This window comes from Fringilla coelebs, assembly GCF_963513975.1.
Source record: "Fringilla coelebs genome assembly, chromosome: 3".
NCBI lineage: Eukaryota > Metazoa > Chordata > Aves > Passeriformes > Fringillidae > Fringilla > Fringilla coelebs.
The window spans coordinates 24,128,130-24,145,941 of record NC_140030.1 but is presented as its reverse complement, the minus strand read 5'-3'; the positions used below and the strand labels follow the sequence as shown (position 1 = coordinate 24,145,941).

Sequence of the window (17,812 nt, the reverse complement as noted above, 5' to 3'; positions counted from 1 at the left end):
AGAAGTTTCAGAATGGGTTGCACAGAGACAGCTTTGAAATAAGCAATGTAACTCTGATACTTTTCAGAGCATCTTGTTCTACGTTCTCCCAAAGTATGCCCACACAGCAAAACAGAGCTGTGACAGGAGTGTTTGTGTCGTAATTAAACAGGCACACTATTTTTCTAGTGCCATGGTGCTTTTTTGCTAATAGTAACAGGTGCTAAAATTAAGGCAGTGCAGGGCTGAGGATGGAGAATGTGTATCTGCATGATCTGGGGGTCATTTTTACCCTTACCATGTAAGACTTCACTAGTTGGATAGTGTCCTGGCTCTCCTTGAAGCAAGAGGGATGCCTCTTCAAAATTGACAAATGAACTGTATAGGTTAGGACCCCAAAGATTTTTGTGTCTTTTCTGCACATTCCAATATAGAAGATGAGCAATCTCCACTTTCAGCAGTGAAACATATCCCTGTCAACACTTTTCTAACATGAATGTACGCGCTGTATTTTATTATTACAACTTCATTACCTTGTGTATAAAGACCACAGGCAGTTTCAGCATGGGTGATCTTAAGCACACCCGAGCCATCTTTCAGTAATTGTGCTATTGTAAGGACAGTTCAGGTCTCTGTGTACATTCATTTAGTTTAACCTCTCACCGTGCAGGCTGATGAAAAGAGGCCTATGTATGTGTAAGGGAGCTGTTGCCTTTGTGAACTGGGCACTGAGGTCCATAGTGCTGCTAACTAGCTGGGCAAAATGAACCAGTTTCCTATTCCATTATCAAACTTGCATTGAGAACTTCCCTTTGAGAACAAGAGAAGAAAAGCACACAAAGGTCTGTATCTGATCCAATGCCCTTATCTTTCCCTTCACTTTTTATGTATCTTGTACCATATCGCCAATTTCTTCTGATATTTTTTCATTTGTAGTTTTTATGGAAATGTCACAAGTGTTGGACATGTGCAACCTACAGAACGGACTAAGGATGCAGAAATAAACCTGAAATGAAGGTTTAGATTGTTAATAATTTCATTGCCTCTGTTCTGGAGCAAAACTCAGAAAAGCCATTAGGTTTTTAATTCCTGTAAACATTTTTCCTCTTGAATCAAGCTGATTACAGTCTTTCATATCTGTCAGACTTCTGTGGACAGAAGTCCAGCAATTGATGGAAGCTGTCCTGATGGTAGAAGAGAAAGTGGCCTCCATTCTCTCCATGTTTCCTTTTCTGTGGGAAATTAAATCAAAGAATTATGCACACATATTCATTTCAAGTTTTGAGGAAGACAGAATGTTTGGCAGTTTCTTGCACTCTTAGAGAATGCAGATGTAATCAAGAGAGAATCAGGAAATACAACCAACAGAGTAAAATACAAAGAATAAAGAAGGAAAATAGCAGAGCTGAGAAATGTATGTGAGAAGTCAATTACAAATCAATTAGTTACAAAAATTATTAGATAAATTATTTTTTATGCATGTGATTTCGGTATGAGAGACAGAGAAGGGCTTTCATCTCCCCTATCTTATAATAGAAATGGAAGAACACAAATAAAAGCAGCAAAAATACAAGCAAATAAAAGCAACATTTTCACACTAAGACAGTGGATCTCATTGTTAGAGGATGTCATTGAGGCCAGGAATTTAAATGGATGAAAGTAACATGAAGGATATCATGAACACAGTGAAATCTTGAAAGATATTGAACATTCAGGGGCTAAGCAGCTCTCCAGTACAAACTGTGAAAGGCAGGTTATCCCAGTGTGATCACTGTGTGGTTTTAAACCTTGTGTTGCAGGCTTGTACCATCTGACTTGCATTTGTTGTTCTCTGAAGTTGGACCATCTGCTCTTAGGAAATTGCCTCCTCCCTCATCATCAGCCCTAAGCCACCATCTGATGAAGCTGATTTCACAGGCTTTTGTTGGCCTGATTAGTTTTACCAACCCTATTCTTAGTAGTAAAAAATAAAAATATTCTTTAAACCTAAATTTAGGTTATTAGTAGTTTTTGTTGTAATCATGCACTTAAAGTGAGAATCTTACAAAGACCCCAAGAACACAACAGATACCAAATAGAGGAAACATACACTAATAGATATTTCTGTCAAAATATGATGTAATTACAATACATGAGCTATTTAAGTTAAATATTTTAACAATACAATACATGAGCTATTTAAGTTAAATTTGTAAAATATACTTTCAAACTTTCAGTTGTGTTTGAAACTTTGATCTTGCCTATCTCACGCCTTGATAAAGCAGCCCTTTGACCATGTTGAGATAGTTATATCAGTAAAGACTAAACAATCCAAATAACAATGTGCTGAAAACCAGGTCTCCATTTAAACTCTCCTCACAGCACTAAGTGGGTGTAAATCAGAATTAGGGTTATTGTTTTCAGACTTTCCTATGCCAGTGGTCCAGCTGAGAGTCAAAGAGCTCAGGGAAATATGTATGAGGGTTACTACAGGCTTGGTTAACCTTGCTTTGGGCAGTCAGTAAAGCTTCCTGCACAGAACCAGAGCAGTCACTGAAGGTTTGCAGCAAGGCTTGAGTGATGCATGGCTTGTTTGAACTATTCATGTGGACTCAAATTATGTTTATCACAGTGGTGTTGTGTGTCAGTTTAGGAGCATGCACGTTTAGGAGTGCAATAAGCAGCATGGGGAGAGTCCTCCTACCCTTCTATGTTTAATTCTTTGGTGGCATTTAGTGATGTACCCTGTGCTTACCTCTGAGAGGATGCTGCAATCAGGCATCGTTCCCCAGGTCAGCTGCCTGGTGTTTTGTGAGGATTGCAGGTAGGTGCATTTTGAGAAGACTTTGAATTTATCTCATCTACAGCACAAGGAGGTGTGTCTGCAGAGCACAGTGGGAAGGTGACATGCCAGGGCATGGTATAGTCACTAGTTTAAATCTACCTTTGCCCAAACCCAGATTACTTCAGTGGCACCTGGGCCCCATGCCTGCTTCTTGAATACTCATAGGTGTGGCTTAACAAATCATGAGTAAAAGAAACTTATTTTCTTTTCTGCTCTAGAGGTTTACAGAACATCTATTCAAGTTATAGATAACAGCAGCCTCCTTGATATGATTACCTTCAGATTCCAAAGGAGCTTTGTAATTACATTATGAAGGGCTGTGCTGGAAGTAAAATAAAAAGAGAACAAGGGAGAAAGTCTTTCTGCCAAACAAGAATGGCTAGAAAGGGAACAAAAAGCATATCTGGATGTGGCCATAGTCAGCAAGTCCAAAAAGTATCAGAATACTTTGCTTGACCACTCAGTCATCCCTGACCCTTAAATTAGGGACCTTTCCCTCCCATTCCTTGCCACCAAGTCTAGTGCTGTCCTTGGCAACTTTTGAGACTGCAGAGAGGACAAAGAGACTACAGTTACATGCATGCTCTTCTGTGGTCTCTGTTCCATGAACTCAGGTGCACGCTGATATGAAAGACCTCAAAAACAGGAATAGATTAATGTAACAGATTAATTCAATACTGCCATCATGGATAGGTATGAACAAATGCTCCTTTCCTACTCAGCTATCTCTGTATGTGCTGCATTCCTACTGGAGCCCCATCTGCATTACACGGGGATCACCGTGCCCATACTTGGTAGAGCATGCATTTACATAATGTTCAGATATTCCAAAATAGGGTACCTATTCTGCCAGCTGGGGATTCTTCTGGGCCTCTGCTGGATTTCTGATCCATATTTAGGATCATATTTCTCTAGGGTAGCCCGGTAGTAACTGGGTTTAACATAGAAAAAATACAGACACCTGCATTTAATGTCATGCTTTACTCAGTATATTATAAACTTATGAGAGAGTTAGAATTAGGCAAAGTGTTAAGAAGGACCATACAGTTCGGTTTTGCTGACAGCATCAACCTCTGAAGCAAATAAATTACGAATTTGCAGGAAGCCTCTAAGGGAAGTGCATCCTCTGAAGAAACTGCTAGCAATTGCCAGGCATTACAAAACTCCAGCTGTGAGGAAAATGTTACCTGGAGACTTTTATCCTGAGATTCCCTAGAGTGAGGTGCTCTGTTAGTAGAGCCATAGCTTTAGACAAACAAATACGATTTTGGTAAGTGCGGGTTCTGTGAACAGATCTTCAGATTAATTGTACTGATGTTTGCTGCAGGGGAGTAAAGCAATGCCTAGCATCACATGTGGGTCTGTGCTAGAGGAAAGAACCTTATCTTGGCACCCAAATCCCATTTTCCATTTGCTATGCTATCCTTGTGTCTGTTTACATCCACTTTCAGTTTTGGGATTTTTAGCTAAAATACAGATAGAAAAGCTGAAACAGTTACTTTTCATGGGGAAGAAAATAATAATTTATTTATTCTCTGAGTATTAGCCATGTACATTCAATTTCAAAAATTAAGCTATTGCCTTGAGACATAGGGTGGGTTGTGACATAAACTGCTCATACATTTTTTATATCAAGTAAGCTTGATACTGTATTTCAAAGTAATTGAGCCCTGTTGTTCCATACTTTGAGTAACTTCTCTATGCCATACAGCAGCAAAACCAAAAACCTGCCAAATAATTGAATAAGCCTAGAAACTTTTGTGATTTTTCTTTAAATGATTACTATTACCTTAAATATGACCCAGGAAAAATCTATAATTTTCTCAGTGTTTTCTAATGTCTTGCTCTTGTATTTGAGTAAAATGCCCACAAAATTCCAAGAGAACAATTTGAATAGATGGCTACCTTAGAAACTGTGAGGTTAGTGTCATGGTCTAGTCAAATCAGCAAACAAAGACTGTCCGTGTGGATGTCAGTTTTCATAACCATATGTCTTTAAACTGGATAGCGTCAGTTTAAGAGCATTGGGAGGCTTTTTTCTCCTATTGGGTATGGCTGGAAACTCCCCCAGGCTGCAGAGTTTAAACAGCCCTGGGAAACATGCCTGTGCTGGGTGGAGTCTGAGTTAAGGTCGGAAGGTAAGAACTAAAAAATTCCTTTTTCTTAAAGCATTTGCATGACTATCTTAAAGTGAAACAGCTAAGTTTTTTAGGGCATCTGCTTGTCTAATGTAAATTCTCTGCTTTCCTTAGGTGGTCTGTGTGCCAGGTGGACTAAAAATGGCTTGATAGTTATTTACCAGTGGAACCTGCAGGAGAGAGAATGCCAGAGAAAGATATGCTTTAATCAGGAAATTAATTCTGTGGTGCAGTCTAGAGCTGACCAAGGCAGCCATGAAACAACTGAGGGGACAAAGTGCAAGTCGTGAGCAGTGTGTTGTTTCTTGTGGGTTTGAGCAGGAAAGCTGGCCTGTGGGATATGCTGGAGTCTAATCTCAGCTCCAGGGCTAAACAGCATTTCATGCTGAGTGTTCCTGTTTTTGCAAGATTATGATCTCTTAAAGTGTTCTTGCATCCCTGAGATGTATGCTCTGCGAAATTCTGGACAGGCATGTTACTAAGGCTCACAAGGCAATAGGAAATAGGATAGAAATACAGATTTTAGAAAAGAACAATTTTAAAAATTGTATGTAGTCAAATTTCATGTTGAGGCTTTTGCTAGATGTCAGGGCAGTATATGCAAGATGCAATTACTGATTTTGCTGCAGCATAAATTCATGACATGATCCAGTTCTTTAGCAGTGTCTGGGTTAGCGCAGTAGTCTTTAAATGTCCTGGGTAGTGAGGTATTTTGGCTACAGGAATCAGATATTACTTAATTAAAATTAGAAGGTTTTCCATGTCTGTTCTCAACAGTCCCTGGACATTTGGCTGTTTGTACCTTTTGCAACAGTCAATTTCTTCAGCAGGAGCACTCAGACATAGCTTTTCAGGAGCAAGAAACACCAGCTCATACCATGGACTACTTGTAAGCCTCGTGGTTTGTACTGTTGCTATGCAATATATGTTAGATCATTTCCTATCTCTTTTTTTGTCCTTCTGCCATATGGTCTGGCTGATGAATGATGACACGTTTCTCTGGCAATTGTATAACTTTAACAGTTCAGTAATTCATGGTGCATTTGATAGTTTACTTCCACTGGGAGTCATAAATCCACACAGCTTCCATAGCTGCCCAGTGGCACGGCACACTCCAAATGCATACTGAGAATCAGCATAAATATTTACAGACTTGGAGCAGCTGATATATCTTTGTTAATGCAGTTAATTCAGCTGCTTGTGTGTTCAGCTCTGGACTGAGTGGTGGAGCTTCTGCTCCTTCATTCATAGTAGTTAGTCAGTAACCTGTATTCCAGTTAGTCAATAACCTGTATTCCAGTTGCTGCTCTTATAATGTGACCACCCACAAATAACAATTCCAGATTTGTATTTAGAAACAGCGTATCTGTTACATCTGCTTGAGCCTTTTAGGCTTTATGGGTGTTTACTACATAGCTGTGATGTCATTCCTTCCCCAGGTGGAAGGAGTAGTGTAGTGGGATTTGGCATATCAGTTACTATCCCAGAGGCTGTTCCTTGCCCCTTTTGTGCAAACAAGGTAAATTATTTACCACAGTCTGGTAGTCCCAGGACAAGTGCAGCTAGCTTCAAAATCCTGAATGTCTACCTTGGCTGTTGCCCAGTGAATGGGTTCTTCATCACCTTAGGTTATCAGTATCAGGAGTTTTTCTATTTCCTTGAAAGAGCTGTCTGGCACTGGCAGAATCCTACAACTTCTGAAAAGTGTTAGTTTTAGTACCTGGTCTTGGAAGATTTTGAATTATTTTAATATGATTTTCAGATAATAGCTACTCATCTTGCTGAAGAATGTGTAAAAGAAGTATAGAATATTTACCTTCTAATTTGTGTTACAAATTGTAACTTATGTAGAAAGGCCCAGTGACCATTTTTAATTAAGGCAAATAGTAAGGAATGGGTGACAGCTATACAAGATTACTTGGCTACTAATAAAGCATCAACATATTCTATCAAAAATGGATCAACTTTTTTAAACAGTACATCCTGAAAGTCTCTTAGTAAAACTAGAAAAATAGTGGCGGTCTGAGTGAAATCCTGAGGCCTTGGCTTTGTAGCCTGTATCTTTCCCCAAATAAATGAAAAAAGGTGTTGAGAGTCTGGATGAATAGGTTTGCTTTTTTAACATAGAAGTTGCCAAGTTTCTAGTTAGTCGAGGGTTGTATCTTCTGATCTTTAGGGAATCTCAGGTGTCTGTACTCACAGGGGAATGAGCAACTAAACTGAGCCCACCAGACGAGACTCGGGTCCAGACCCACTAACTGAAAGTAGCTGCCTGTATCTGAATTACAGGTGTCAGCTCCTGTATAGTCAATGGAGATGCATTCAGCAGATCTAAAGATGAAGGTGACTTTTAACCAAGACTCAAGAGGGGTTTTTTTGTTTGGTTTCTTTTTTTTTGTTTGTTTGGTTGGTTTTTTTTATTGGTTGGTTTTGGTTTTAGTTTTTTTGTGGGGTTTTTTGTGGGTGGTGTTTTTGGGTGCTTTGGGGGTGTTTTTTTCGGTTTGTTTTTTTTTTGTGTGTGTTAAGGGAAGGTTAAGGTAATTAAAATCCACTCAGAGCTGACAGAGTTTTCTTTAATTAATTATTTTCATGGCAAATTTTAATTCTATGTTTGTCATTGTTCTTATCTCATAATTCAATACCACATAAAATCTCTTGTTCATGTGAAATGATAAAATGATACCTGAGGCTTCTTACTCCTACTCTTCTTCTGCAAACAAAAGATAATGTTTCCAGGAGGATTGAGGTTTGTATACTTGATATTTCATTTGTTGGCTTTTTTAGTTAAAGGAAAAGTCTTATTTACTGTAAGTTTCTGTGCGTTAAAGTTGGGGCAACGTGTGTTGACATGATAGAGATGCAACGAAGCTGAAAAGTATGATAATGAAAGAAGCACCAGCTAGTTATTGTGAACTATATTGATAAACGGCCTTACAGTGAAAAGTAGTCACACAAGGTGCAGAAACTAATAAAACACTGTCTCTAGGTAATCGTAATTAGGAACAGCTATTCTCACTTTAAAATTGAACATACTTTTTTCCATAGTGTGTATTTGAATTATATTTATTAAATTACCCCAAATATCCCTATTTATTTTAGTAACATGACTTGGTTCTTACTGGAATTGCTCAAGGGAGAGCTCTCAATCTTTTTTTTTTATTTAAGTGAAGTTTGGGCCAAATATGTTCCAAATGTACTTTGTTTTAAGTATAAGTACTTTGTTTAAGTACTTTGTTTTAGTACACCTACAAAGCACTGTGGCTTGAAGAAAGCGCCACTGGAGTGTACTGAGTCTGATTCAAATAAGAAATGTCAAATGGATGCAAGGTGTGACGGATGTAATGTTGCAGCTGTGGCTTTAACTCTGGGAAAACTGGAGTCATCTGGAAATATTTTTAAGTGAGGCACTCTGAGCCATTAGGATATGATTAGGAGATCTATTTTTAAGGAGTTTTTTCCTTCTGACCATCAATGTATGATACAAGCATCTTTGTGAAGGGGAATGCTGTTCGTGTTCTTTCAGTAATTAGGGCGCAAAGCACAGAGGAATTAAGGCCTGGATGTAGAAATGCTTACGCTCACATCTGAGCACTGCCAGTCCAGCTGGTTGCCCCATGTATGTGGCAGCTCGGTACAAACGCGCTGTGTCTGCCGTGCTCTGGGAGAGGCGCAGTTACAGCAAAGCATCGACAGCCCCCATGTGCCAGTCCCCCTGGAAACACAGGGCTCTCATGCCCGGGGAGTACTTCTCAGGGCACATGTAGCCGATGCAGCTAGGTTCCACATCTGGCTGTGAGGGACACCTCAAGGCTGCCATAAGCAGCAAGGAAATGGGCTGTAGCCATGCAGGATAGCCAAGGAAGCTCATCCTCTTTCCTGCAATGAAGGGAATATCAGCAATTCGTTCACCCCTATTTGAGGAAAGAAATGGACCGCATATGAAGCTGCAAAATGCACATATGGCAAACAAAGCTAGACAAATTTCAGCCTACTGGTAAAACATGTTTTCCTTTCCTTCTTTTCTTCTTTTCAATTACGATGATGGGCAATGAGGCTGAGTAATTTCCCTAAGGATGTGGCAGGATTTTCAGTAGCTTTGTATAATTGTCTTCATAGGCAGCAGTGTTCCCACTGTAGCTAGGGACTCAAACCACTTGTTTAAACAGGTCTGTGTTTGCTTGCAGTCATAAGAAACCTCCCTGGCAGCACTGGGGAAGGTTTTACGGATTCACACATCTTGCCTTTCCTAGCACTGGCTGTGTGGTGTCACTGGCCTGTCTCTCATTTTATGTTTTGAAACAAATGAAGTTTAAACTTCAACAGGTATAGCGAGAACAAAAGGTGCTATCTCCCCTCAAAATAATGGTGCTTAAAACACCAGTGTTTTGAAATACTGTTTTCTGCTTAGTATCTTTCAGGGAACCAGGAGCTCAAGAACATGTCGGGGAAGCCCAGGCTTACCTACTTGAATGGAAGGGGCCGGATGGAGCCCATACGATGGCTGTTGGCAGCAGCTGGTGTGGAGGTTGGTTGACATTTCCAGTAGAGTGTTACAGACTGTGTTCTCTACTTTCCTCTGCAAGGGACAATTTAACATGCATGTGGCAAATAAAAGCTGTATGAGGGTGGCTAAATTCCTTTGTCCAGTGGCACTGCATGTTTGTAACTACCTTGTTCCGTGATTGATACTTGGGATGTAAACTCAGTGGCATTTAGAGTTTATTAGAAATAATAGCAATCTCCTGAAGTGATTAATCGTAAGGGGACAAAATGGGGATTTATTTAACGGGCCTTTATTAATCATAAGTTATCTAGCTGTGCTAGCATGTAGCAGACTCTGAGATGGCTAGGGCCCCATGGAGGATGGAGGCTTAGAGATAAGGAAATGCTGAGTCAGAATAGCTAAGTCAGAAGTCTTTTAGGTCCTCCAGGCCTAGCTTATCTCTCTGTGACCCTATAGGCTATTCTCCCTAACCCTTACAATTGGTCAGTTACTGATCCCCCCCAACCCTATATAACTAGCCACCCTGGCCCATTCTGGTGAAAAGAGCTGCCGTCGGATCTCTTCGCGAACTTCCTGCAAATAAACCATCGTGGAATCTCCGAGGCTGCCTTCTCCTCTCTCTCCCTCTGCTTATGTGGAAGCCACTGCCAGCCAGCACCGTAGCAAGCTAAGAGCTGCCCGGCCTGAGACTGCTTGTCTGAGGCACCTTGATCCTGCATAGATCTCGCTATCCAGCTAGAAATGGCCCAGTGGCATTACACACTAGCAGTCTTATTAAGTTTGCAGTTGCAATGTGTGTAAGCTGGGGTGGGGTTAGAAATACTTGATGTACCTTGTGTTTCCCTTGGCACTGGCTCCATCCTGTCTTGTTTCTGTAGATGCCTGCACTCTGTTTGTGCTTGATCTTCAGTTATTTCTGAATCAGTGCACTGATGCAGAAGTGTCCACGCCCTCCTTCTGTTCCCTATCAGCTGCCAGGGTGTGTGAGGGATCCTTGGGACATCTGCACCTAAACAGTGCAGCTGCAGATCTGGCCCATTACCTTTTGTTTGACTCAGTAATTCTGGGCATGGTTACGTGCTATCACTTAACAGAAGAACAATGTTCAAATACAGCAGTGTAACACAATTCTCACTCCTTTTTCAGTTTGAAGAAGTTTATTTGGAAACAAAAGAGCAGTATGAAAAGTTAATCAAAGGTAAGAATTCTGACACCTGAGACTTGAAAGGTGCTTCAAAATAATTGTCCAGCCTAGCTAAACTTCGGTTTGAAGTAGTTTATTTAAACCAGTGGAAACTTCTGGGCACACACCTTGAATAGTGCAACACTAGTTTTGAGTAACCTGCTATTTCCAGTGCCAAATAACTGGTATAAGCTAAAAGCCAGAGCTTCTATGATTGTGTTGATTGTAGTACATTAAACAGGCAAACGCTTCACTTAATACAACTTACTTACCTATGCTCTTGAATTGTTAGCATGGTACCTGGCACATTTTTGGTCCAGGACAAATAGAACTCCTTGAGCCTGAGATGTGAAGCATCCCCTAGTTAAAAAGCATGGAGCCAGCAGGGAGACTTGTGGAAAGCCTAGCATGGTCAAAGCAGCATGCCTCAAAGGCTTCAGGCCAACCTTGGGAGCAAGACCATTTCTTCCCACACATCAGTGCAGACCCCTAGCCACTGCCCTTGATATCTGGTCAGAAGAAATCCAGCAATGACCCCCTCTGCAGACACCCTGGAAAGAGAAAACCTTCCTGCCAGAGTGGGGAAGGAGTTGGGACAGTGAGGAGCAGAAGAGAGTGCATATGCCTCACAGTTTACCTGCTGCCCAAGACATATGAGTGAAACCTTGGAGCAGGCTGGGCTTGCCAAGCCATACAAGGAGACTTGGAAGAGGTCTTGCCTGCATTGTGGCTGAACTCAGAAAGAAAAAGCTGTGCCTAAAGAAATTCTGTTAGGGAAAACTAAAAGTAAACAAAAATAAGACAGAAGTGGCATTAAGTAGATCAGAATTAAATTTGCAGATCCAGTTTGCTGGGACTCTTACAGTGTGGGAGGACAGTGCAGTGTACACAAACCAATTATAGCTCCAAATGTAAGAGCACTGGTACTGAAAGCCCAAATCTGTATATCCTGTATATGCAGGTTATCTAGAAAGAGCGCTACTGTAACCAGGATTGTATCTGAGTTTGATATCCAGAGAGAAGAATTAAATGGTGGTGAAAAGGATAGGGAAGTTTTATAAGGAAGATCAAGTGTTTTATGTCTATATGTTAAGCTTAAGATGGTGAGAACACAAAGAAAAAAGATGTGGTTTAATAGAATGGGTTGAAGAAAGATAGATAAATTAGTCATCCTGATAAAGGGGCCTCTGGAATGTTGCCAGTTGTGCAGGGCAGGACTCAACAGGAGTAAATCCACATTACTTCTCCCTTAAACTTTTTTCTCTCCCTACCAGTATGATTTTTGACAGTTTCCTGTGTTTAGACAGTACCACATTGTTAGACTGGCCCGGGCATGACTTTGGCTTGTGCCAGCTGATGATCCTCCAGGCAATGCCCCAGCAGTGTCAGGATGATGCCTGGGCCAGGGGCTGTTCCCAACAGGCAGGTTGCAGAGAGACAGTTGTTCTGGAGGCAAAGAGAGTTAAATACCCTTGGCCTGTGCAGACCTGTACCTGTTGGCCTGTGGGATGACTAACCTGGCTCAATCTGTGCAGCCAAAGGTTGCCCGAGTGGTACCTGGGTATCAGTGAGCTCTCCTGGTTGGTTACAAATAGCAGGTGATTGTTTTTTAATGTGTGCTGCACAGACCACGTTTGGACAGCACAATCCAATCCCTGGAATTACTGGTAAACTCCTTTTACAGCATATGTATTCTGTGCTGTGGTTATGTGAGGTGGTTCTCCCTAGAAAATGAGGGAGGAGAGGCAGTCCATTACTGATTTTAAGAGGGATTCCTCTTTTTTGTAGCTGAGAAACAAATGGTGTATTCCGTCATATTTGCTGCATTGCTTTTTGTCAAGGGTCAGAAAGATAAACATTATTTTTCACTTCACATCTTTCTGCTGAAAAATATCCTTCCAGATCTATTAGTTTTCCTATTCTATTATTTCTGCTAGATAGATACCAAGTAATGTTTATTCCTTAAGATGCAGAGGTGTGTTCTGCAAAGACGGGAATACACATGATCTTTCTATGAATGCTTACAAGAAGCAAATACAAGGTATTTGTTGCTGCAGAGATAACTACTCTGAATTTCACCTGTAAATTAATAATGTAGAATGAGTGAAGAATATGAATTCTGGCCTAGCAAGGTATTTTAACAGCTCTGGAGAAAAAGGCAGGCAGATGTGCCTCTTGAAATGAACCTTTATATCTGAAAGAAGGATTCACCAGACAGATACAAATAGAGCAATTAAAAGAAATCATTGACTTTGAACAATGCAAGTGGCAGCTGCCTCTTTGAATTTGGAGTTCTGCTGTGATTATAAACAGGGCAGGATTGTTCTCTGGATGCCATTAATGTGTAGATGGAGAAGGAGTATCTCCAAAAACAGTGAATCAGTCCAGCAGAAAACTGGTCTAGAATAAAATGACTTTGCAATGCTAAATCTCTGTGTGTACTTAGCTCTCAGAGCTTCCTCACTGAAAGCTCAGACAATTGCTCCTGCCAACACCAGCAGAAAATGGGACTATAAAGATTTTTTATATATGCCTAAATTGTTGTAGAATGGCACTGAGACTAGGCCTGTAAAATCTGTGGGAACACTCAAACTCTGGTCCTGAAGTGACTGTGTGAAGCTTATTCAAACACCAACAGCTGTCACAGGCTCTGCCTTTAGCTCTGTAGCTTCAGGATGTTTGAAGTGGCCTGACCCCTTCCTGTATTCCTGCAGCTTGGTGTTGCTGCAGTACTACCCATGTATGTCCCTGACAGAGAATTAATCTGCATTCAAAAGAATTGGATTTTTTTAAAGTTCAGATTTACCAGGTATCTTTATTCTCCTCCTATTCCTTGTGTTGGAAGTGCTGGTTCAGGCTTTTCCTGCCAGCATGAGGCAGGCTCTAGAAGTGCAGAGGTACAGGCAGGGCCAACTCCCACCAGCCAGTGAAGCTCTGTCAATGCTGTCAAGCTCAGGGCCCAGCTGTGCTGTGGTGACTTTGCCACAGGAGTATGATGCAGTCTGTTTGATGTTAGGTGAGTGCTGTGAGTTGTACAGTTAGAGCAAGACATCAGTGGTCTCCTACACTGCAAGAGAAATGTGCTCAGTGTCTCACTCTCCTGTACACCTTGCAGGAGGAACTAACGGGCTTTCCTTCACCTCTCCACCCTAGATGGATTCCTGCTCTTCCAGCAAGTGCCCCTGGTTGAGATCGATGGGATGAAGATGGTGCAGACCAGAGCCATCATGAGCTACATAGCAGGGAAATACAATCTCTATGGGAAAGACTTGAAGGAGAGAGCCCTGTATGTAACACCTCCTTTCACTAACAGAGCAGTCTGTTATTTGATAGCTACATTACATAAACCAAATTCAATCCTGCAAATCCCATATAAAGGCATCAAAAAGGCTAACAGTAAGATTTAATCACTGCTTCTGAAATGTTCCTAACAGAAACAGGCTTCTATTCTTTTAGAAAAATATTTAGGTTTCGTTCCTGCTTAGCTTTGGCTGTGAAAATTGGCACTATGTTGGTGATATAAAATTCCTGTAAGTTGCCTTAGTTAATTGGAAAACAGATGAAATAACTTCTGTGCTTTTTTTCTACCATCTTCTCCTGACCAATAGGATTGACATGTATGTGGAGGGAATATCAGATCTGATGCAAATGATTTTGATGTTTCCTTTCTCTCCACCTGATGCAAAGGAGAAAAATATTGAGTCAATTAAGGAGAGAGCAACGAACAGGTACTTTCCAGTCTTTGAAAAGGTAAGTGACAGCAAGTATGTGTCTATCAAACGTGCAATGATCCAAAAAGTTTCTGCAAAATAAGAATGTGTTTGTAGTGTAGGTCAGTTCCCAATCCTCAGCTTTTTTGGCTATCCTCAGCTTTTTAAACTATGTATTTCCCCTAACAAGGGGAAATGCAGCAGCACATCTTCCTCTCTTTGTTTGTTTGTGTTGTCAGGGCTGTGGTATTTGAACACCTGTGAAGCAATATGTTCTCAGCTGTACAGAAAAACTTTTCACTGAAAGTTTTGTGATTATTTTTCTTGAAGGAGTAGTTCTATACTTACATTTGTTTGAAGCCCATCTCTTCACCATACTTAATTTCATTTGGAAATTAATGCACTGGAGGAGTGCAAAAGTCCCTTGTATACAAATCCTGTAGAGAGGAGTACTTTAGTAAAAGTACAGTCACAGATTTATAAAACAATAAACCCAACCCATATGATTCATGCATCTGACAATATTTCCCACTTTTGTAATATTGATCTAGTTTTCTTGCAAAACGATAATAAAGGCTGAACATCACACAAGTTCTTAGCACTAAAAGAATCTGTTCCCAAAGGCAGGGATTTTCTTTAGTTAGTTGTTGCATTTCTAAGTTTGCTTCCTGATATCAGCATTGGACATCACTTCACATGAAACATCTAAATGGGAGTTCTATGAATTCCTTAAATTGCTTTTGCTTCCTTCATTGTCCCTATTTCTAATTCTAGAACTGTTACTAGTCTACTTAAGCATGTGGTTTTGTTTCTGTTCCTGGCACCCATCATCATTCATTATTACTTAGTGACCAAAGTTTGTAGTCTGTGTACTAGAACATGAAATGAAAAAAACTTCATTTTTTCCCAGCAATAATGAAATTAGGCTCAGCTTCAGCTGAAAAATCCATCCTGAAATTTCAGATAGAATTTCTGCTCAGCTCTGCAGCTGTGCTGTGAGGTTTAGCTGTCAAGGATGCCCATATGCCCCACTCTCATCTGCAGCCCATGTTTTCTTGTCTTCTCCAGGTTTTGAAACAACATGGCCAAGACTTTCTTGTGGGCAACAAATTCAGCTGGGCAGATGTTCAGCTAATGGAAGCCATTTTAGCAGTGGAGGAGAAAGTTCCTGATGTGCTCTCAGGGTTTCCCCAGTTGCAGGTAATTTAATTACTGAGCATGCTGTGTTCGGGAGCTAGAGGTCAGTCCTGAAGTATTCATCTCCTCATGCTGGTTAAATCACATTTTTGTGGCTGGAATTCCTCTCTTGCTCTGTTTTTTAATTATTTTAATTTTTTTTAGGTGTTTAAAAGCAAAATGAGCATTATGCCTACTATTAAGAAGTTCCTGCAGCCTGGCAGCCCAAGGAAACCCCCACCAGATGCCCATTACGTAGAAACTGTGTTGAAGGTTTTTAAGAAATGAAAGCCTTGCCACCTTTGGTGAGACCCAAAATGCTGGGAGAGCGGGGGAAAGCAGAGCAGCAACCCCAAACCCTAAACCAAAGGAGAAGGAAGCTCAGCAAATTAGTATTGTTTTAGTTAAAACCAGTGCTAGAGGAACAAAGCAACCCATACCAGAAATAAAGCATTCTGTTACACTGGCAATGTGACAGCAGCTTTGTCTTTATTGATATCAAATACGTGGCAAAACATGAAAACAAACGAGTATGGAGGCAAAGAACTATTTGTAGGGTTGGGAATTTATTAATTTGGAAAAAGAACAATGCAGTGTTAGTAACTTGTTGGAGAAGATATTTTCTACATGAAAAGAAGCTCAGAGTAAGAGCTGTGGAAGAGAAGAAAGAGAAGACTCGCAGCACTGCTTACCCTTCAAAGAAGTAAACTTGTTTCAAATTTCCATTCTCAAATTTAAAGCTTGTGGGTGAATTGGATTTTTAAGGTCTCTCAGTAAAGTTTTTGCAAAAATGATTACTTTTGTCTATAAATCAGCTATTTCAAGCCTGTATGATCATATCAGCTACTCAAGCTGCTTATAAATATATTAAGTCTTGAGAGCAAAGTGTCATGGAAGCAAGGTGCAGTCTGCTTTGCAGACTCTGGCAAGGCAGAGGGGGGTTTATTTCTACACATTTAGGACAGAACACAGAGCAACAGATACTCATGGTCCATTTAATTTCAAATAAAAATATTTACACCAGACAATAAATAGCCTTGTGAAGTGGCCTTATGCAACAGAGAAGCAGCTGCTTAGAAGGAAACTGTTCCAACAACTGTCAGTAACCAGATCTGATGCTTAATAGTCTATGACATGAGTGAAGAAAAAAAGAAATTAGAAAAAATATGGGAAAAAGAACCTGAGGGAGAAAACAGAAGAATACTATTTCCCAAAATAGCTCAGTGAAGTGACATTTCTGAAAGTCAAGTTACGAGACAGACTATATTGGACTTAGTTGCCTGAAATCTCAATGGATACTTGTAACAGAACAAGCAATGTCAGTGTTGGTGTTAAATCACCCTATGAGGAGGGTGCTCCTCTCCCCTACCTCTAAGGAAAGGCTGAAGGGACTGGCTTCATAAAAACTTTTAACTCTCTCAGTTGAGACACAACCATTTTGAGTAGTTCAGCTGTAACTGAAGAGCATGCTGAGGGATTCCTCCTGAATGTGGACCTGTTGGAAGGAGACTACACAGCTAGACCAGATGTAGGTGTCTACAAAGTTAGGTAAGATGGGTTTTCCTAAGTTGTCTATACTATCATTAACTTTTAGGCTTGAACTGTTGTTTCCCTACCAGGTGATCGCTAGACTCAGGATGTCTCCTAGAGTTTATCAGGGGCACGCCTACAAATGGTGAATCCAGACAAGTTACCTAAGAGGGAGTTCGGGTTTGTGAAACAGACAGATGCACCTTGGTGCACATGTCATTGTGTGGAGGGCTTCAATCGCATACATTATCCAAGATAATGTGTCATAAGTCATATGTGTCCAAAAATGTGGGAAACACTGTTTCAGAGGCTGCATGGAAAACCTTCCCAAAATGTAAGGAGGGGACAGAGGGACATAGAGCCCTGACCAGAATGGGGAGCTACAAGAGGTGCTCTCAGTCAGGGGTCCTCTTTTGTGAAGCCTGGCTCCCCTTATGTGCCATATGCCTATGGATACAGCGTGTTCCACCTGGGGACTAGGCACCTCCTAAACGACAATACATTGCAGTGGTCACTCTTTTGAGGCCTTGTCCTTCTGTGATTCTAGCTCTAAATAAATTATTAAGCTTATTTTATTTTCAAACATGGAACACAACGGTGTAACAGGTACCAACAGTAAGGATTGACAGGATGAGGATCATTTTCAGCTACCAAGTAATGAAGAATGCATACAGGAAGGACATGAAGGAGACAGCCTGCTGTACTGGAACTGTAGGTGATTGCTGAAACAATATTAACCAGGTAGGTTAGATAGGCAGGAAGGTACAT

At 40.7% G+C, this 17,812-nt stretch overlaps 1 protein-coding gene across 1 annotated transcript in view; it reads left to right on the top strand.

Moving 5' to 3' along the window:
* Positions 1–15,973, top strand: part of LOC311151900 (uncharacterized protein) — a 30,003-nt gene extending 14,030 nt beyond the window's left edge. Inside the window, exons 9-14 of the mRNA XM_084202607.1 lie at positions 9,350–9,466; positions 10,592–10,643; positions 13,782–13,914; positions 14,237–14,378; positions 15,407–15,538; positions 15,680–15,973. Of these exons, the coding sequence (XP_084058733.1) occupies positions 9,350–9,466; positions 10,592–10,643; positions 13,782–13,914; positions 14,237–14,378; positions 15,407–15,538; positions 15,680–15,802 (699 nt within the window). The 3' untranslated portion in view covers positions 15,803–15,973. The remainder of the gene's footprint in view (positions 1–9,349; positions 9,467–10,591; positions 10,644–13,781; positions 13,915–14,236; positions 14,379–15,406; positions 15,539–15,679) is intronic.
* The last annotated feature ends 1,839 nt before the right edge of the window (positions 15,974–17,812 follow it).